Genomic DNA, 16,060 nt, shown 5'->3' with positions numbered 1-16,060 from the left:
TTCGGGGATTGTGCCTGGTTTCTCTTCGTACTGTCTCAAAAGAGATTTGTTTCCCCTCACCGCCGGGTGGAAGAATTTCCACCATTCCCTGTCCCAGTTCCAGTCCCAGTTCCTTGTTCGCCAGGCAAAACACCCGAGCCACTAACGTAGCTCGTTCGGCTGGGAGTCGTCCTCGCAGTCTGCTCTTCAATAATATCGCTCAGCCTGGTCGGATGATGATGAGGGCGGGCTTGCAAGCTTTCCCAGGCTGTCATGGCTTGAGTTACCGCAGGGGGAACACCTGGTTCGTACACTTGGCCGTCATAGCCTGACGATGTAGGGTCTATTGTTCGGCCTTGAGGGATAGGTGGGAGGGCACCGGTCGTGGTACGAGGAATTCCTGCGGATGTGGTGGGTGGCTGTTGTGACGATTGAGGCTGTCGATACTGTGCAGCGTACATTCTCTCACGCTCGACGTCGGCGGCATGGTCATCATCATCTTCAGATATTTCTCCTGGTATTTCACCTTCGTCATCGCTAATCTCCCCAGCCAACCGGGATGTCCCTGCTGGTCCTATTGGTTGGCGATAAGGGATGCGGCGGCCCTGCGAGTCTCGCGTGTAGCTGCCATCGGGATTGATATGGTATTCTTCCTCGGATGGTGCCAGTGACGTGCTGGATGGGATGTACGACTGTTCTGTCCCTCCAGTACCCTGGCGAACTGGTGTAGGTAGTGCACCGGACATTTGAGCATCGCTGGTGGCAGTCTGATAGTAGCGTGACTCACCAGGCGTCCGGGCAGGCGACTGCCCTCCGGTCGCCGCAGCTCGAGCAGCGGCAGTTGCAGCACTGGTTACAGGTTGTGTAGGGCGCGGAGGGGTAGTATAGAATTCCGTATCTGGCTCACGGCGCAGTTGGGCTTGCTGTTCACGCTGGCGAGATGATTCTGTAAATGGGTCTGTCATGGCTGAGGGGCCGCCCGTGTCGGGTCGATATGTGAATTGTCGGTTTTCTTCGCCAGGTGAATCCAGAGATGTCGTTATCGTTTGACGAGAAGAAGGTCGTTGTTGTTGTTGCTGGCCAGACATCATGGTCGGCCCTGCACCAGCTGTCGGCCCATCTCTAGTTTGTGGTCGCTGAGCTGTGCTCACCTGCCGGCTCGGCAAACCCTGCATCGGCACGACTTGGACGCCGCCAATAAGGGTGGGCTCTCCGCTGCGCAAAGCAATGGTTCTCTCACGCTCCTCCTGTTCCCTTCGGCCCAATTCTTCCCAGGCACGGCGAGCTTCTTCCTTGCTGATTTGCAACTCGCGGCGCATCTCTTTTACCAGCTCCTCTGCTCTAGTCTTCTCTGCACGCACCTGTTCTATGGAAGTGGAACTGAGCGTCCGAGCTTCCTTCTCGGCGCGCAGTTGACGCTCAAGCTCTGCCTGTCTTTCTTGAGATTGTTCCTGCTCATGCCGAGTCTCGAAGAACCAGCGTTGGAACTTCCGCTCGGACGATGCTCGAAGACGCTGCAGTTCAACCACCGCGTGAAACAGGTTTGCACCTGCCCGAGACAGGTCATCAATCTGTCGAGCCATTTGCCGATCAAGGGGCTTCCCAGCTAATTCATCGGCATTGTTCTCCATGCGATGGATAAAAGATGATACGATACCCTCCCAACGAGCAGAAAGATCCTCCCAGCGTTCAAACGCGTTGGGGAAGCGACTTCGGCCTCCTGCACCTGAAGTCTGAGGAGGAGGTTGTTGAGCGGATTGGGTGCTAAATGGGGGGACGGCCTGAGCTCGGGCTTGCGGTTGCGGTTGCGGTTGTTGAATAGGTCGCTGCCCCTGTTCCGCCGGTTTCGCTGTTGCAGGAATGCTAAGCTGCTCGTAGGCTTCTGTCCGATTTCGCTGAGTGGCTGCAGAAACCCTAGGATCTCTTCCAGCAGGATCAGGAGCCCTGCCGGTTGTTCTCGAGGAACTGGGTTGGGTGGGTGGTATGTTCTCTTGCCGCCGCGTCGTCGAGGCGACAGGTTGAGAGATCGGTCCACCTATGTTGTAAGTTTGGGGGGGTTGAGCACCGGGTCTGGCAGCCGCTCTTCGTGCAGTGTCCTCCCCAACGCCAACAATTTGTTCTTCCTGTATTCTCCTGGCTTCCTCCTCTTGACGCAGTCTGGCCGCAGCTTCCTCGGCTCTACGAGCTTCCCGAGCCCGCCGGTCTCGCATGACATCTGTAGGAGTACGATATCGTGGGGGTTCGGTGGGAGTCGGGCCAATGCCAGCAGCCGCGGTTGCACGAGTTCCTCCGCCATTCTGAGTACGACTCGACGCAGCAACGGTACCGGGCGCGGTGCCCCTTACCAAATCTGACATTCGAGCCTCTTCTTCGAGTGGATCAGCAGTTAGTGGCTGCGCATTAACACCATCACCTCTTCTGATGGCTTCCAAGGCAAAGAGGATGGCGTCGTGGGTATGTCGAGAGATGTGAAGTGGCCTCCGAGGTCGATAGGTGTCGTCCGAGACCAGTCGCTGGAAAAGACTAGGGGTGGTAGAGCCGGACTCGTCGAAGCGGACTGGCGGTGTAGCAGAGAGAAGTTGTGACCTTCTCGCACGTAGAGGAGACCGAGTTGTCGCCCGCCGCTCTTGTAATCTTGGGGTTCTCCGGAGAGATCGAGCACCGCTAGATTGGGAGGATTGAGGACGTCTTTGCGAGATTGGAGTAGCTATTTGTTGCTGGCGTTGGGGTAAGGGATCTCGTTCCGGGTCGTAGTACTCGTAAAGGTCGTCAAAGGGCGGTTGATCGGGGAGCGACACGTCGACCGCTGGTTGTTGGACGAGGGAGGGATCTTGGGACAATTTGGGGACTGCGCCTGAAGCGCAAGGGTGACGGAGCTGGTGGTAAAGGTTCTGGGGGTGGTAGGGGAAGGACTAAACAGGATTGGAGCCAGGCAAGATGTGAGAGGGACTGAACAGTAACAGTGACAGAGGCATTGACGTGGTGAAGTGGAAGAAGAGCGCGTGGTGGTGTTGGTGGCTGGTCAATTTCTGAAATCATGGAGGTTGGGCCTTCAGCTTCCAGTGCAGAATCGCGCGCCCACAAGTGCGGCGAAGTCGCGTCTCGGAATCGGTGAGGGAATTGAGACAATTTAGCACTCGTTACAGACATCAAAAGTGTCGCCCCGTGGGTTTCGTTAACTAGCGAAATTTTGTTTTAATTGTGTAGGTGTTGAAGATATCGGATCACCATATGGTGGGTGCGGCCGCACTCAACGGGGGGCAGCTATGAGCGCAGTCAGTAACACCTCAGCTCCCTACTTCGCACGAGCGACTTTCTCGGAGCTCGATGGTATTGGAAGCTGCTGCTGCTGATATGGCCCAATGCTGCAATCAGATTTGGAGCTGAGGATATTTATTCCGGTATGGCATGCATCTGGCAAGTCGCAAGATGTCAATTGCGAACGGTAGGAGAACAAACACGGAGGGCAGATTGCTACCAGCAGTCCAGGACCAGATTTCTGGACGGGACGCTTGAAGAGCAGCCTGGAACAATCGCCGACAACGTGTTTGCCATGATCACCGTATTTTCCTTGCTCGGGCAGCCAGTACCTCGTATTTGTGGGATAATCGGTAGAGCGAGGCCGTGGTGCGATATTGGAGAGGCTGGGCGCAAGCTCGCAAAAGCATCGAGGCCCAGATGTGGAGCGATGAGCTGGCAGCATCGTCATCCATGCACCGCCAGAAACAAGCCAAAGCCACCTGGCTGCTCCAGCCCCTGCGCTTCCCGAGCCACAGTTTCACCTGCATCGTCGCCGGTCACCACCCTCGTCGCCGCCAGAGCCCATCTTCCGACAGATCTCCTCCGGTGTCGAGCCTCAGAGAGCGAGGTCCGCAGAGGAAAAGAGATGAAGATCAAGAGCTTGGTAACAATGCTGCATGGATTAGAAGACCTCGCTCTCTGCCCCACCATCCTTCTCAGTCCGAGTCATCCAGGAACCAGGGAATAAATGAATGCTCTGCCTGACCTGTCAACTGCTGCCGTGCGAAGCGGATTGGCTCAAAATCCCATGTCTCTGAACGAATCACCCACGCTACTGACGCATCCAAATGAGAGCCCCGAATCCCTCCTAGGATGCCCGCCTAGAAGCAAAAGCCCAGAAGGAGGTATCTCAAGTTGTTAGGTGTTTCTGCCCGGACACTTGTCGCCACGGAGGCTGAGTGGCCACCCTCCGTCCGTCGATCACCCGTCCTCCAGCTCGACCAGGGTTGGTTCAATGCTCAATGAAGCTGACCGGACCGGAAGAATATGGATTCCCAAACTGTGGGCGCCCACTGGCGCTGCATGGTTGTCGTCCAGTGATCTCCTGAGGGGTCTACTCCTCGTCAAGCTTCACTGTTTGTGAATGCCCATGTCAATGTCAAACTCGACCGTACAAACTATTTTTGCGACCCATCATCCCCCCCGTGGAATTGAGATTTGCTGCGGAAGGGTGCGCTGCCACTTCCCTGAAGGGAAACATGGTGGCAATTCTGCCATTCACAAGGTCAATCATATTGATTGGAGGTGTCGATTGGTCGATTTCCCGCCATGTTTGCTGTTGGTAAACAAAAGATTGGCATCGCGGCTTATGGTCTCTAGGATTCCCGCAAGCAGTTTGGAATCCCGTTGAGAAGCAAACACTGCGTTTCTAACTTCTCCTTTCAAACGCTACCAAGCTCACATATTTAGCAGACCCCGCTGTTGCCGTCCAGCTGAGGGGAATGTCACTTGGTGGAGTCGATGAGTATTGCATCCGACGATGCGGAACGGCATGCGTGTCTAGACTGATGAGGCTGTCACCCCTTGAGCTAACACGGCCCCTCTACTCCCCCATCCTCAGGTCTATGTTCTTGATGGCACAAACATTGATATTTCAGTTGCCAAGTGATCCATTCTGTGAGGTGGTTTGCCCAGCAGGGTCGAACAGATGCGATCGAAAGCGACTTATCTTATGCCGTCTTGTAAAACCAAGATTTTCCCCTTCTTAACCCTACCGCAGCTGTCATTTAGAGGGGCTACCTTCACAAGGACACATGAGCAGAGCTTTGGCCAACCCCTCGGATGAGTTCTACAGGAGGGTCTGTTCATTGTTGCTCCAGACCCATCTTCCTGCTTCCAGCTCGACTCCGATGTACCTGTGATCGAGGCAGGGCCACAATCCGTGTTGCTGCCGAAGGTCTGGGTATGCTTCTGGGCAGGGCATTGCCAAAGAAAGTCCGCTTCTTCTCCTACCCAACGTCGAGGTTCCACTCTTACTACTCGGACCGATTGTGCCTAAATCCCTGTGAGGTCCTGATCTCGATAGCTTGCATAGCGTCGTGACAGCCTGCACATTCAGGGCTGCGGTTTGTTCAAACTGCAGCTTGAGCCTCTTCACTTTCTCAGTATAAAGTCTATAAGTTCGCTCACTCGATCCAATCCGGATTACCATTGTCATTAAACCTACTACTTCTACATTTTATTTCAAAGGAGAGAATCGAATCCTTGATCTACTTTCTTTGTCACTGCGTGACAGCTTGGATCTTTGAAAGGAATGTCCGACACCTACCACTATATACCACAAAGAATTCTGGAATATGTCCCGACCGTTGGTTAAAGGCGAACCCCATACCAATCCACATTACACATGTGGAAAGGGCGACTCTCGAGAACAGCCCTTGTTTTCGGACCTCTATGACTTCTCAGTTCCTGGTCCTTTCAATTCACTTCTCGTACACCGTGTGCCATCTGCGTCACTATACCCCGAGGAGATGTTAGCGCAGTGGTCCCCCAGACCGCCCCAGCCGTCATCCATCCATGCACACACAGATGGCGACAATATCTGCACCAGGAGAGGTACAGAAAGCAGTTCCGTTTCTTCCCTGATTGAATATGATGATTGGCTCTCTGATCAGTCTTGTCATCGTCCTCCAAGTCTACTTCCACCAGCACCACAACTAAATCGGACCCCCTCAGACACTGTTAAGGTTGAGTGCCGATTATCATCTCCAGAGCCACCGCCCGGGTGTCGCGAAAGGAACACAGACTCGACACCAACAACGAAGCGAGAGCTGCAGCATCAATTGACTGCACAGCTTGGAGGAGTCTCTCTAGAACAGCAGACGCTATCGACCCCCCCAATAAGTCCAGTCACGCCGGTTCCATCTCTGACGAACTCACACCGTTCTGATTCATCCTTTGCTATATCTCAAAGCTCTCCTTGCACAGCTGTCGGCTCTTCCGAGGATTACTTTGAAAGTTTCCTGGTGGATAATTCTCACGGTGTCATCGCACTTCACAAGAGGACGGGCGAGGCAAACACCGGTTCTGGCATTCGTAGCATCACCTCACCGCTACCTAATTCTCTTCTATACCAAAACACCCAGCTCGGTCAGGTGCCCCGGGCCGCAAATCTCTTGAGTGGTTCCAAATTTGTCGCACCCCAACCTTTGCCAAATCCCGATTTTGGTGCTACAGCGATACATTTACCTCAAGGTTCCCAGGAACATCACGAAGTCTCCTATATCGACTGGGATGATGACGACAGTTCTAGACACCATAATTCACCACTCACGCGCATTAAAAAAAGCTTTACGGATCTTCGTGCCGCCGAACGCTTCATCTCGGAGGCCAACATACGCAAGAAAGAGAATTTGACTCCACAAAAAGAAACCATGGGCGGTATTTCCAAAGTGCAAGGTCGCGAGGTATGTCAAGCGTCTCAAGTGTCTAGACAACACCAGCAGCGGTCTCACAGTCCTCTGAGAACCACCCTGTCGTTGAAGGAGGAGAGCAGTCTGACAAGACTCTCATCGAAGCTCCGGAAAAAGCCCAGCATTAAGTTGCTCTCTCACAGCCTGTCTAAAGCGACACCTCGGACTCAAACATCAGAGCGAAAGACCACCCAAAGGGCTGAAAGCATAAAGCCGGATGGCTTGTTGTCGGCGCCGCCACGTAACACAACCATTCCCCCAGCACCACCGTCAATGGGCAACAGGAAACGCGCTGACACAATGACATCAAAGCGGTGGAGACAGGCGCAAAAGAAGAAAGTAAAGTTTGCCGTCCTTGGGAAGCTGGTAATGCGGCTTCTCGGGTCCAAGCAGGAGCATTGATTAGATGTGTTATTTCTACATAATATCCATCTTAACAAGGACGTCGGCACTGAGGAAGTGGGCACGGGCACCTTTTTCTTCTCCCCCCCTTTTTCCATTTCCTCCTTCGGAGTACCCGCAGAAGACTTTCGGTCCATTTTTCCTACAACCGAGTGGTATATGATGCTTCCGAGTGAACATTTGACAGATCAAGCTTTTGGGAGTTCGGTGGTCGAGTTATCCTTCGCATGAGACAGAGGACACGCCCTCGTCATGGAAATGAATCGACGGGCGTCTGGCATTTTATTACACGTGTGACGATTATGGCTGAATGAGTAGGTGACGACATTAGACCCTTCTCATGATATGTATGGGACATGGTTACTGGAATGACTGAGTGGTTTATGGATGATTCTTAGGCGCACGGCATGGTAGATGAGTAACAGTGAGGCAACGATGTTCTCGGCCAGTACCAGATTGCTACGCACGGTGAAACGGAACAACGGATCGTGAGACCGAACTGCCTTCGCAACATTTATGGTAGACTGGTTATGAGCAGGAACGACTGCGAGTATTAAATACTGATCAGGACAACGATACTTGGGAAGCGGGTAACGAAAACCATTCGTTCCGAACCGATTTCTCTAGCATGTACAGAAAGCTCTGGCAAATCCTGACAACTTGCTCGGAAACCTGACAAGGAAGAAACTTCAGCCGGCCGCCTGACAAATGGAGCAGTCTGGCCTTTTCCTACCTCATTCAACCCGTAGGCAGTGCGCATATTCAACCTCTCTCTCTAGGCATTTGAGGGGCATTTTCTCAGGCTTTGGCTGCTTTTTCATGACCCCTCCAACCAGAAAAAGTGCACTGTTGCAAAGATGAGCGACTTTGAACAGTAGCTAGACTGGGAGCGTCGTGCATATTTCCCATCTCTTATGTCTCCTGATGTGTCCAATAGATCATCTCGACATTCTTTCACTCTTTCACTCTTGTTGCACGACCAGCCGCACACATCGCGTCGGACACCGAGTCCAACTCCAGGCTTCCTTCGGTTGGGCATTCCAGGGTCCGGAGACAACCCGAGGAGGCATGGAGGGCCGCGCTCGAGACCGCGTAGCAGCCTTGTTCACCCTTGCATAGCATGTTTGTTGTTATACCCCAGCACTCGTGCGCTACTAGGCATCCTCGCCCTTGATTCGGCAAGGTCTCCAAAAGAGGCCAACGATTCTCGCGTCCCTTTGGCGTGCTCAGTCCGCCATGAGGTCCGGGCATGGTGATTTTGAAGGGAGAAAGCAGAACGCAAGTGGTCTGTTGACTTGGCGCGGACCCATCCACCCGTGCTATGTGCTCAAACTGTAGGACGACTCAACTTCCATTCGTCAGTGGCATTTGAGGAAGATGGCTCGGCTTTGGATCCATGCGGTGCAACAGAGAGAGCACCCGATCTGTATGAGCACGAGCGCATCCCTAGAAGACCAGAGCAGGAATCACAGGAAAGGGAGAGAATGCGCTTGACTCTGGAAGATGGCCAAGATGCCAACACTGATCGAACGGAATTGCGATGTTTGGGCGTAGGGGCAGGGAATGTTCACAAATAAAGGATCCTGGAGGAAGGCCGAATGGGCCAGTCTCCACATGACAGCAAATCCTGCTCTGACTTTTGCTCCTGCAACGGCAGCAGCCGCTGTCCTACTCAAATCGAGTTGTTGAGCCATTAGCGCCTTGGCATCCATTACACAGATAGATAGCTGTCAGACACTCTCCTTCATAGATACACGAATACCATACCGCCCGTTACTCTCATACAAGTCCTCTCCGTCCCACAGAGTCTTTGCTCCTTAATGTTGAGGGCTGGTTGTAGTGGAGAGAGGATGGAGCACAAGCTCTCGCTATGCCCACGGAGGGAGTCCACCCCTATCATCCAACAGGGAACGCTCGTCAAATACTCGGTGCCAGGAACGAACATGAAATGAAGAGCAGAGCCTCCATACGAGGTACGAAAGGGCGGAGATCACAACCTTTCCGACTCGTTCCTGGAGGATCAAGATAACAAAAGAGAAGGAACCCCGGAGGGCGAGAAGAGAGGCTCTTGGAGACTTACCTGATTCCTGCCTTCTCTTTGAGCAGAGTAGGCAATTACAGTGATCTGGGTGTTTTGCTGTTGTGACGACCGGTCTTCTTCGAAACCATCTAACCAACGACACTGGTGGAGGCATCTGGCGACCAGCAGTACTTAGCCCCAGCAGCAGGAAAACAAGCCAATCCTCCATCCTGCGGCCTTTGGAAGTCTTTTCCGAAATGGTTGGTCGTAGGTGTACCCAGTAGCTGGAGGGGAGTAGTCCTACAGCGTACTTAGGTACTTAGAGAGTACCGAGTATGGAACACAGTTTGAAATTGTTGACCCACCTGTCCTTTCTCACTTCATCTGAGTGATTGTCTTGCTAGGCAAGTGTCGTGTGCCTCTTCCAGTTTTGGAGAGCGCCTGGTGAAGGATCTTCAATCGCTCTGCATTTCCCTCCCGATTTCTGACCCGCAAGCTTATCAAAGCTTGAGACCAAGGTTTAGACTTCGAGCTTGTTGTGCAGAAGAAAAAGGAGTCAAGCGCGCAACAATCCGGATTTGCATCTGTCATTTCCCGCCCATTCCACAAAGCAACCGCAAACGATGTGGATAGTTCCAAGGCGGAGCAACAGAAGGCAATTTGGTAGTATGTCATCAGTACTCGGTAGCTACCTAGTATTGAGTGATTGATGACCTTCCTTCTTCGTACGGCTTTTCCCTATCGAGATTGCACACCAAGTCGAGTCGTTGAATATCCCTATACTTACTTGGGTATGAGAAGAAAGCGAAATAAAAGTTAAAAAAAACTCCCAACTTGCGCGAAGCAGTCCGCCGTTGTGCTAAGGTATATCAACGGAGGGCCACTAAAAGACCAGTCGAAATTGCTCTCGGCTAGCCTGCTTTCCCTGTGGGCAGCCGTCCAGCCACAGTTCAAGAAGCATCAAGCTTTGGCGGACAGGGGTCGACCGCCGAGCCCACTAGCTATTGTCATGGTTCATGGTTCATGGTTCCTGGCCTGGAAAAGGCCAAAGAAAATCCGGGGATGCAATCTTCGCCCCGCCAATTTCAGCCAGCATCCCTTTACCGCTAGCCACTGGAACGGTACGAGGTAGGTCGAGACGGTTGCGGTTTCAGAATTCGCAAGTACAAAATGAAGCGCGGGCGGGTCGGCGCGTTATTGCGCATGACGCATGAGTCGCCAGAGAGAAGATTGGACGCTCTAGTTGAGATTTTGGTCTGGAGACTACAGGCATTTGCCCACCAGCTTCTCGAACCCATAGCAATGTCTATCTCGCAGATCCCAAGGTGAGAGAACCCACAACAAACTCACTAGGTAAGTCGCCCCAAAGAGGAGATTTCTCTAATCCGCCTGCGAGGGGAGAAGAGAGAAGGAGCTTGTCGCGGGCATCAGGTCTCACTCTCATTCGCATACTGCAACGCTCCAATGAAGCCGAAAGCGCAATATTTCAGGCGACGTCGGACGTTGCGTTTGATGTGCGTTGCAGGGGGCAAACAACTCCTCGTCGTATACCTCGTACGAGGCCTTCTCCGGAAGTCGGGAAGCCCGAGTCATAAGCGAGATAGGCTTCCAGCCGATATCCGGTCGCTATCAACGACGAAACGTTGAGGGGGGAAAAAAAAAGACCGGGAAAAAGACTACTCTCGGGACGGATGGAGCGCCTGGTAAGTAACACTTTGAATTGCTGCTATGTATTGAAAAGCCATTAAAATTCCAATTTCTCGCGGGCCGAGGGTCAAAGGTCAAGCCGCTGCTGCGTAACGTTCCGCAAGATCCAATGCGCGGGATCTCCTATCGTGCCACCCATGACTTGTCTGCCAGACTGCTGAAAGTCTCAATAGCGGAAAAGTCCCATGCATGTATCGTTTCCCGGCGCCATCGCTATGCCCCTAACCAAATGTCAAAAGGGTATCAAAAATGAGGCCCCAGTGATTTAGTGGCTGGGGTAGGTCACGTTGCCACCAATATCCTCCAACCAAGCAATGCTGTTGAATTCGGTATAGATGGTGCTGATCTGCCATGTGTCCTTCTGGCCTTGGCTGTTGGAGGCTTTCAGGACCGTGATACCCTTCACTGGCTGAGGCTGGAGACCAGCAAGCCATCGGAAGGAGATGGTGTCACAGTTGAAGGCCTCGAGGGCAAGAAGTTGGAAAGGAACTGGAGGCTGAGAGCCCTGTCCCGCCATGAAAGCTGCCTTGCTTGGAAAGGTAGGTCCCCCAACTGGCTGGCCGATGAGGGAGTTGATGGAGTCAGAATAGTCGACGAGGTTGTCGGCCAACAGCTTCTGGGCGTCAGCGTCGGTGTAGGCGGAGATGAGTTTGCCAAAACCGTCAACCAGATACTGAGCAGTAGCTTGGTTCAAACACTTGGTTGGGTCGGATTTTCCTCCCCAGAGACCGCCCATAGCCCATGGAGAAGCATAGGCTGAGGAGATGAGGGCGGCAGCGGCGGCGATAGTGAACGAGCGCATGCTGATTGATTGATTAATTGTATCTTTGTAGTAAAGAGTGTAAATGAGCAGGATTTTGCAACGAATGTAGCGCAAATTGCTGTTAGCGAGGGTTCTGTGCTGTTGATCTGGATGAGAGACTTGATCAATTCGAGGGGAAAGGGTTTGTTATATAGACAACTGAGCCGTTAGCCAGCCAAGGAAGTGGTTGGCGCGGAGAGAACCTGGACCGGACCAGGTACCAGCCCAGCAAGCAAGCCATGCCGCTTGGGATCCTGCCATCAGCCTCGAGGACAGCAAGAGCAGAAGCACCAGAAGTGTCCCAGACTTTGGGAGAGACCCGTTACAGCTGGCCCACCTCCCGCCAACATGGTCCAGGGTGTCCTCGCCGCCCCGGTGTGGTCTAACTGATGATTCTGGAGCAAAGACTAAAAAAAATGCTTCTTGCTGTGGTGGCATTGGCCTCTATTCCCAGCTCTAGCTCGCGGAGAAAGGCCAGCTGACAGCATTTTTCGTATCGTGGATAGCGCCAAGATCAACCTCCTCCCCTGCAGTACAGCCGGCGTGCCGGCATTGGATTGGGGTTCGAGGATTTAGTTTGGGCGATAGCGCCTCCTCTTCGTTTATCTCAGCCACTGATGTTTGAGGCTAACAGAGGCGTCAGCCCACATCAAGGTTAGTCGAGGTATTTTTGGGCTAAACAATCCTGGCCCAGCTTGGGGAATGAGCTCTCCTCAGAGGATTAGCTTTCTCTCACAGCCACTGGTTGACTGGCGAGCTGGCTAGAAGGTCGCCGAATCAAGGCTGGGGGACGGTCTGGATCAAAACAGCCATGGTTTGAGACCACGGTTCATGCACCAGGCAGGGCCCAGCTTGAGGCCGGCTAAACCTCCTCGCTTGGGGAGCTCGATTCAGTGATCGTCTTGCAGCTTTCATTCTAGACCCATTTATCTCCCGTCAGGATCACTCCAGGCTTGCCAGGCCAGGCCGATTAATTTCACATCACAATCTGAAATTGCCACTGTGACAGAGCAAGAGGTAGTAGATCGACATGCGACAAGATTGAGCTGTCAGTCCCAGTCTGGAATAGAATATGAACAGGCCTAGTTTCTCCTTCGGGAAAACATACTATTGTTGCCAAGCGCTGACACGATGTCATCTGTCATTAATCCTTCAGCGCATGCTCGAGTTCCTCCGTAACTGATGCATCGAGGTTTTTTGCTTACTCCGAGCCAAGAAGCACACAAGACGGTCAGGCTATGCTGTCTCTCGGCGGAGTGCTATTGTCAGCGAGAGTGACTGAGTCAAGGCGATGCGGGTCGACTTCGCTCTGGATCCGTGTTGTGCCATAGGGCAGGCCTGCGCCGGACCTCAGAGAATTTTTGCCCTTGATGAGCTGCATGAGCATGAAGTTAAGAGCACACTTGATGCCTTGTTGCTCGCCCCGCTTAACGATATAGCCATTGATGTAGTCGATTTCTGGTTTCTTGCCATGGCGGATGTCCTCTCGCATACTACTCGAATTCCGCGCGGTCCGTTTAGTCACGCCCATAAATAGCTGCTCGAGTCGCTTGGCGGAGAACCGATGTTGGACGTTTGGAATACCTTCGAGCTCAGGTAGACCGCGGATGACGAGAGAAATCTCAGCAAGGAGAAGCCTTTGGACGGGCAACAGCTCCTTGTTGTTGAGCAGTGCGCCGTTGGGAACATCAAGGAGTGCAGTGAGAGGATTCAAGATGCAGTTTGCAGAGAGTTTCTCAAGCTGCAGTTGCAGTAGATCCAGGTATGGAAATGCCGCGCATGCCAAAACTGGTGATCTTGTCAAGGTGCGAAGAAGGTAACGTGAAGAGAGGTTCGCAAAGAGTTCTTTATCAGTTGGATGATGCTTCTTCCTCTCATCTTCTGACAACTCCCACAGGTGACGCACTGGTCCCTTTGGAGGAAGCGGGAAACGATCGGGATCTCGACATATACCCAGAGCTATTGCACCGTATCCCGCATGGACGACTGTACAAGGTGCATCCATGTAGGCACCGTGAGAAACAATCCCCAACATGTAGGTGGGACGCGTCTGAGGGTCGGTGAAGACCTCTTGATTGAGTTCATCTATTTGGCCAAGACCGTTTTGCATAAAACAGATCGTTGTCCTTGCATCGACACGGTGCTTGACGGAATGGAGGGCAGCAACGGTGGTGGGACCTTTGACGGCGACTATCAAGGTATAGATGTAAAGCTCGCCTGATGGCATCTTCTCTCCTTCTTCGACAGGGTTGGTCTGTGGTTGCTCCCGGCGTCTGTCAGGTATAAAGTCCCATCGGGCCTCGCCATCCTCTGCATTATTGTTGAATAGGTCAACGTCGTAACCGGTCTGCTCATCGTTGATACCGTTTTGCTTGTTTATCAGGTTGATAATTCGGCCCCCTCTCTTGAACGCATCATATTGCTCTTGTCGGTGGATCATCAGGGTGATCGGAGGAGGATTGGGTAAACATCTCAGAGAATGGGCGACCAAGGTGCCGATGCTTCCGAGGCCGAGAATATGTACACGCCTGGTGAGCAGCTGTTCGTTGTCTGGACTTGGTAGTGCGGACTCTTCCAATGGGTTCGACTCGAATGCGGGAACGTCTTGAGAGGGCTCAGGTGACGGGGGATCTCTCCACCAAGATCGAGCGTCTGCCATGGGTCTAAACCTGCGGGGTGCTTGGTCAAGACAAGAGGTGCTCTGTAGCCACAGGCCTGCGCTCGCAACTTTTGGCCATCTGCGCACTGCCCGGAGAAATGGGCGAAGAAAGAGTGGTTGCGACAGCTTGAGGGTCAATGTGAAGTTCACTGGAGGAACACTCAGGTTGGTGGGCAAATTGCGCAATTATACCCTCCACAGTGTGCTTTGCAAGGTCAAGATATCGTCACCATCCTGATAAGGCCACTGGAAATCGATCTATGTATATGGGGAGCAGAGAGATAAGGAACGATGATGAGAGGGATGGTAAACTAAGCTACCAGCTGGTAGAGTGAGTCGCGGTCGGAGAATGCATGCAATCGTTCCTGATGCGGGGAAGATTTTCCAATTTCTTTTTACTCCAAATTCACGGCCTGCGCTGCGACAAGTCAACATTTTCTCAACTTCTGGTTGTGCACTGCCTCACGAGACAACTCGCCCTTTGCATCGCTACCATGGACACCAAGGCGGTCATCGAGCTCGTTGATGAGCTGGAGGAAAATCTCGAGGATCTTGAAGATAATCTTGAGCCGGTCCTTAGCGGCGCTCTTTCAGCCACCACCAAAAAGCTGCCCTTGCTCGACCGCGCGAAACTCAATGTTCTCCTTGTGTACTCGATCGAGTCCTTGATTTTCTCCTACCTCAAGCTTCATGGTGTCCAAGCAAAGGAGCATTCTGTCTTCAAGGAGTTGACCAGAGTCAAGCAGTATTTTGAAAAGATCAAGCGAAGCGAAGCCACACCGCAGAATTCTCAGCCAAATCTCTCCCTGGATAAAGATGCTGCTGGGAGATTCGTCAAGCATGCTTTGGTATGTCGCTGTCGACATCACGCGATTTGGGTGGAGAGCTAAGTCATCCTAGGCTGGAAATGAAAAATATGATTTGCAACGCGCCGAGCGTGAGGCCCGTGAGAAAGTCCTCGCTAACAGAAAACTGAAAGCACTCGAGTCTGCTATGACGGCAAAAGCAGAGGCAGATACAACCCCAGATGCAGATGCCGGTGCGACTGATATACTTGCACAAGCTGCCCAATTAGCCTCGGTCCCATTGGATGATCCATCTTCATTCGAGAGCCTCGCAGACAGTAACTCTAACGGCGAAGGCGAGGGACCGAAATTACCCCAATCGCTACAGCCACAGCCGCAGCTGCAGCAGGATAAAAAGCGGAAAAACAGATCTAGAAGCAAATCTCAGAGAGCCAAAAGAAAGAGGGAAACTTAGCTCCAAGATGTTGGGAATGAGGACCAAGCACAGGAGCCTGCAGGACACAAAGCATCCAAAAAGTCGAGGAAGGCAATGCGAGGTCAGAATACTACCTCGACAGCCGACTAACTCTTCCTTATTGGCGACCACCGCGCATTACTTTGATGGCACGTCGATCTCCTTGGCCTGTATGCGACTTGACACATTTGCTCTTACTGAAGCCTGGCTAGACGAATGTACGATATCACTCCCGCATTTCCCTGTCGATACTTTATGGCTCAGGTATTCTACTACTCCGGCAGGGTGATATGCATGCTTGATTCGAAACCTTTTCCCTTGGTGTCCTTTGATCCCCCTTGTTTGTGTCCAGCCAATGCTCGTGCTTGTCCAGAAGCACGGTCCAACTGGCCGGTCTCATATGCCATTTGAGAAGTCGCTAGCGGGAAATGGGCAAAGAGGACAGGAAGGTGGCTGAGCCTAATAGAAGGTTGGCCGAGGAGGTTGAGCGAATTAAGGGTGGGCTGGGGTGGGGAGCC

The 16,060-nt window shown here is 52.7% G+C and overlaps 5 protein-coding genes across 5 annotated transcripts; 2 read left to right on the top strand and 3 right to left on the bottom strand.

Moving 5' to 3' along the window:
• Positions 1–56: 56 nt before the first annotated feature.
• Positions 57–2,336, bottom strand: A1O5_04281 (uncharacterized protein; the record flags this gene model as incomplete). Its single annotated transcript, XM_007744889.1, has 1 exon — positions 57–2,336. The coding sequence occupies one exon, from the start codon at positions 2,334–2,336 to the stop codon at positions 57–59; it is 2,280 nt and encodes a 759-aa protein (XP_007743079.1).
• A 3,330-nt stretch (positions 2,337–5,666) lies between these two features.
• Positions 5,667–6,647, top strand: A1O5_04280 (uncharacterized protein; the record flags this gene model as incomplete). Its single annotated transcript, XM_007744888.1, has 1 exon — positions 5,667–6,647. A coding segment is annotated over one exon (981 nt), but the record flags the coding sequence as incomplete, so codon positions are not given.
• A 4,439-nt stretch (positions 6,648–11,086) lies between these two features.
• On the bottom strand, positions 11,087–11,623 carry A1O5_04279 (uncharacterized protein; the record flags this gene model as incomplete). The annotated part of the gene is made up of 1 exon (XM_007744887.1): positions 11,087–11,623. One exon carries the CDS (start codon positions 11,621–11,623, stop codon positions 11,087–11,089), a length of 537 nt encoding a protein of 178 aa, XP_007743077.1.
• A 1,231-nt stretch (positions 11,624–12,854) lies between these two features.
• On the bottom strand, positions 12,855–14,282 carry A1O5_04278 (uncharacterized protein; the record flags this gene model as incomplete). The annotated part of the gene is made up of 1 exon (XM_007744886.1): positions 12,855–14,282. One exon carries the CDS (start codon positions 14,280–14,282, stop codon positions 12,855–12,857), a length of 1,428 nt encoding a protein of 475 aa, XP_007743076.1.
• A 494-nt stretch (positions 14,283–14,776) lies between these two features.
• Positions 14,777–15,542, top strand: A1O5_04277 (uncharacterized protein; the record flags this gene model as incomplete). The annotated part of the gene is made up of 2 exons (XM_007744885.1): positions 14,777–15,130; positions 15,183–15,542. 2 exons carry the CDS (start codon positions 14,777–14,779, stop codon positions 15,540–15,542), a joined length of 714 nt encoding a protein of 237 aa, XP_007743075.1.
• Positions 15,543–16,060: the final 518 nt, after the last annotated feature.

This window comes from Cladophialophora psammophila (genome assembly GCF_000585535.1).
Source record: "Cladophialophora psammophila CBS 110553 chromosome Unknown aczJe-supercont1.5, whole genome shotgun sequence".
Taxonomy (NCBI): domain Eukaryota; kingdom Fungi; phylum Ascomycota; class Eurotiomycetes; order Chaetothyriales; family Herpotrichiellaceae; genus Cladophialophora; species Cladophialophora psammophila.
The sequence above is the reverse complement of the archived record's forward strand: the minus strand, read 5'-3'. Positions and strand labels throughout refer to the sequence as shown.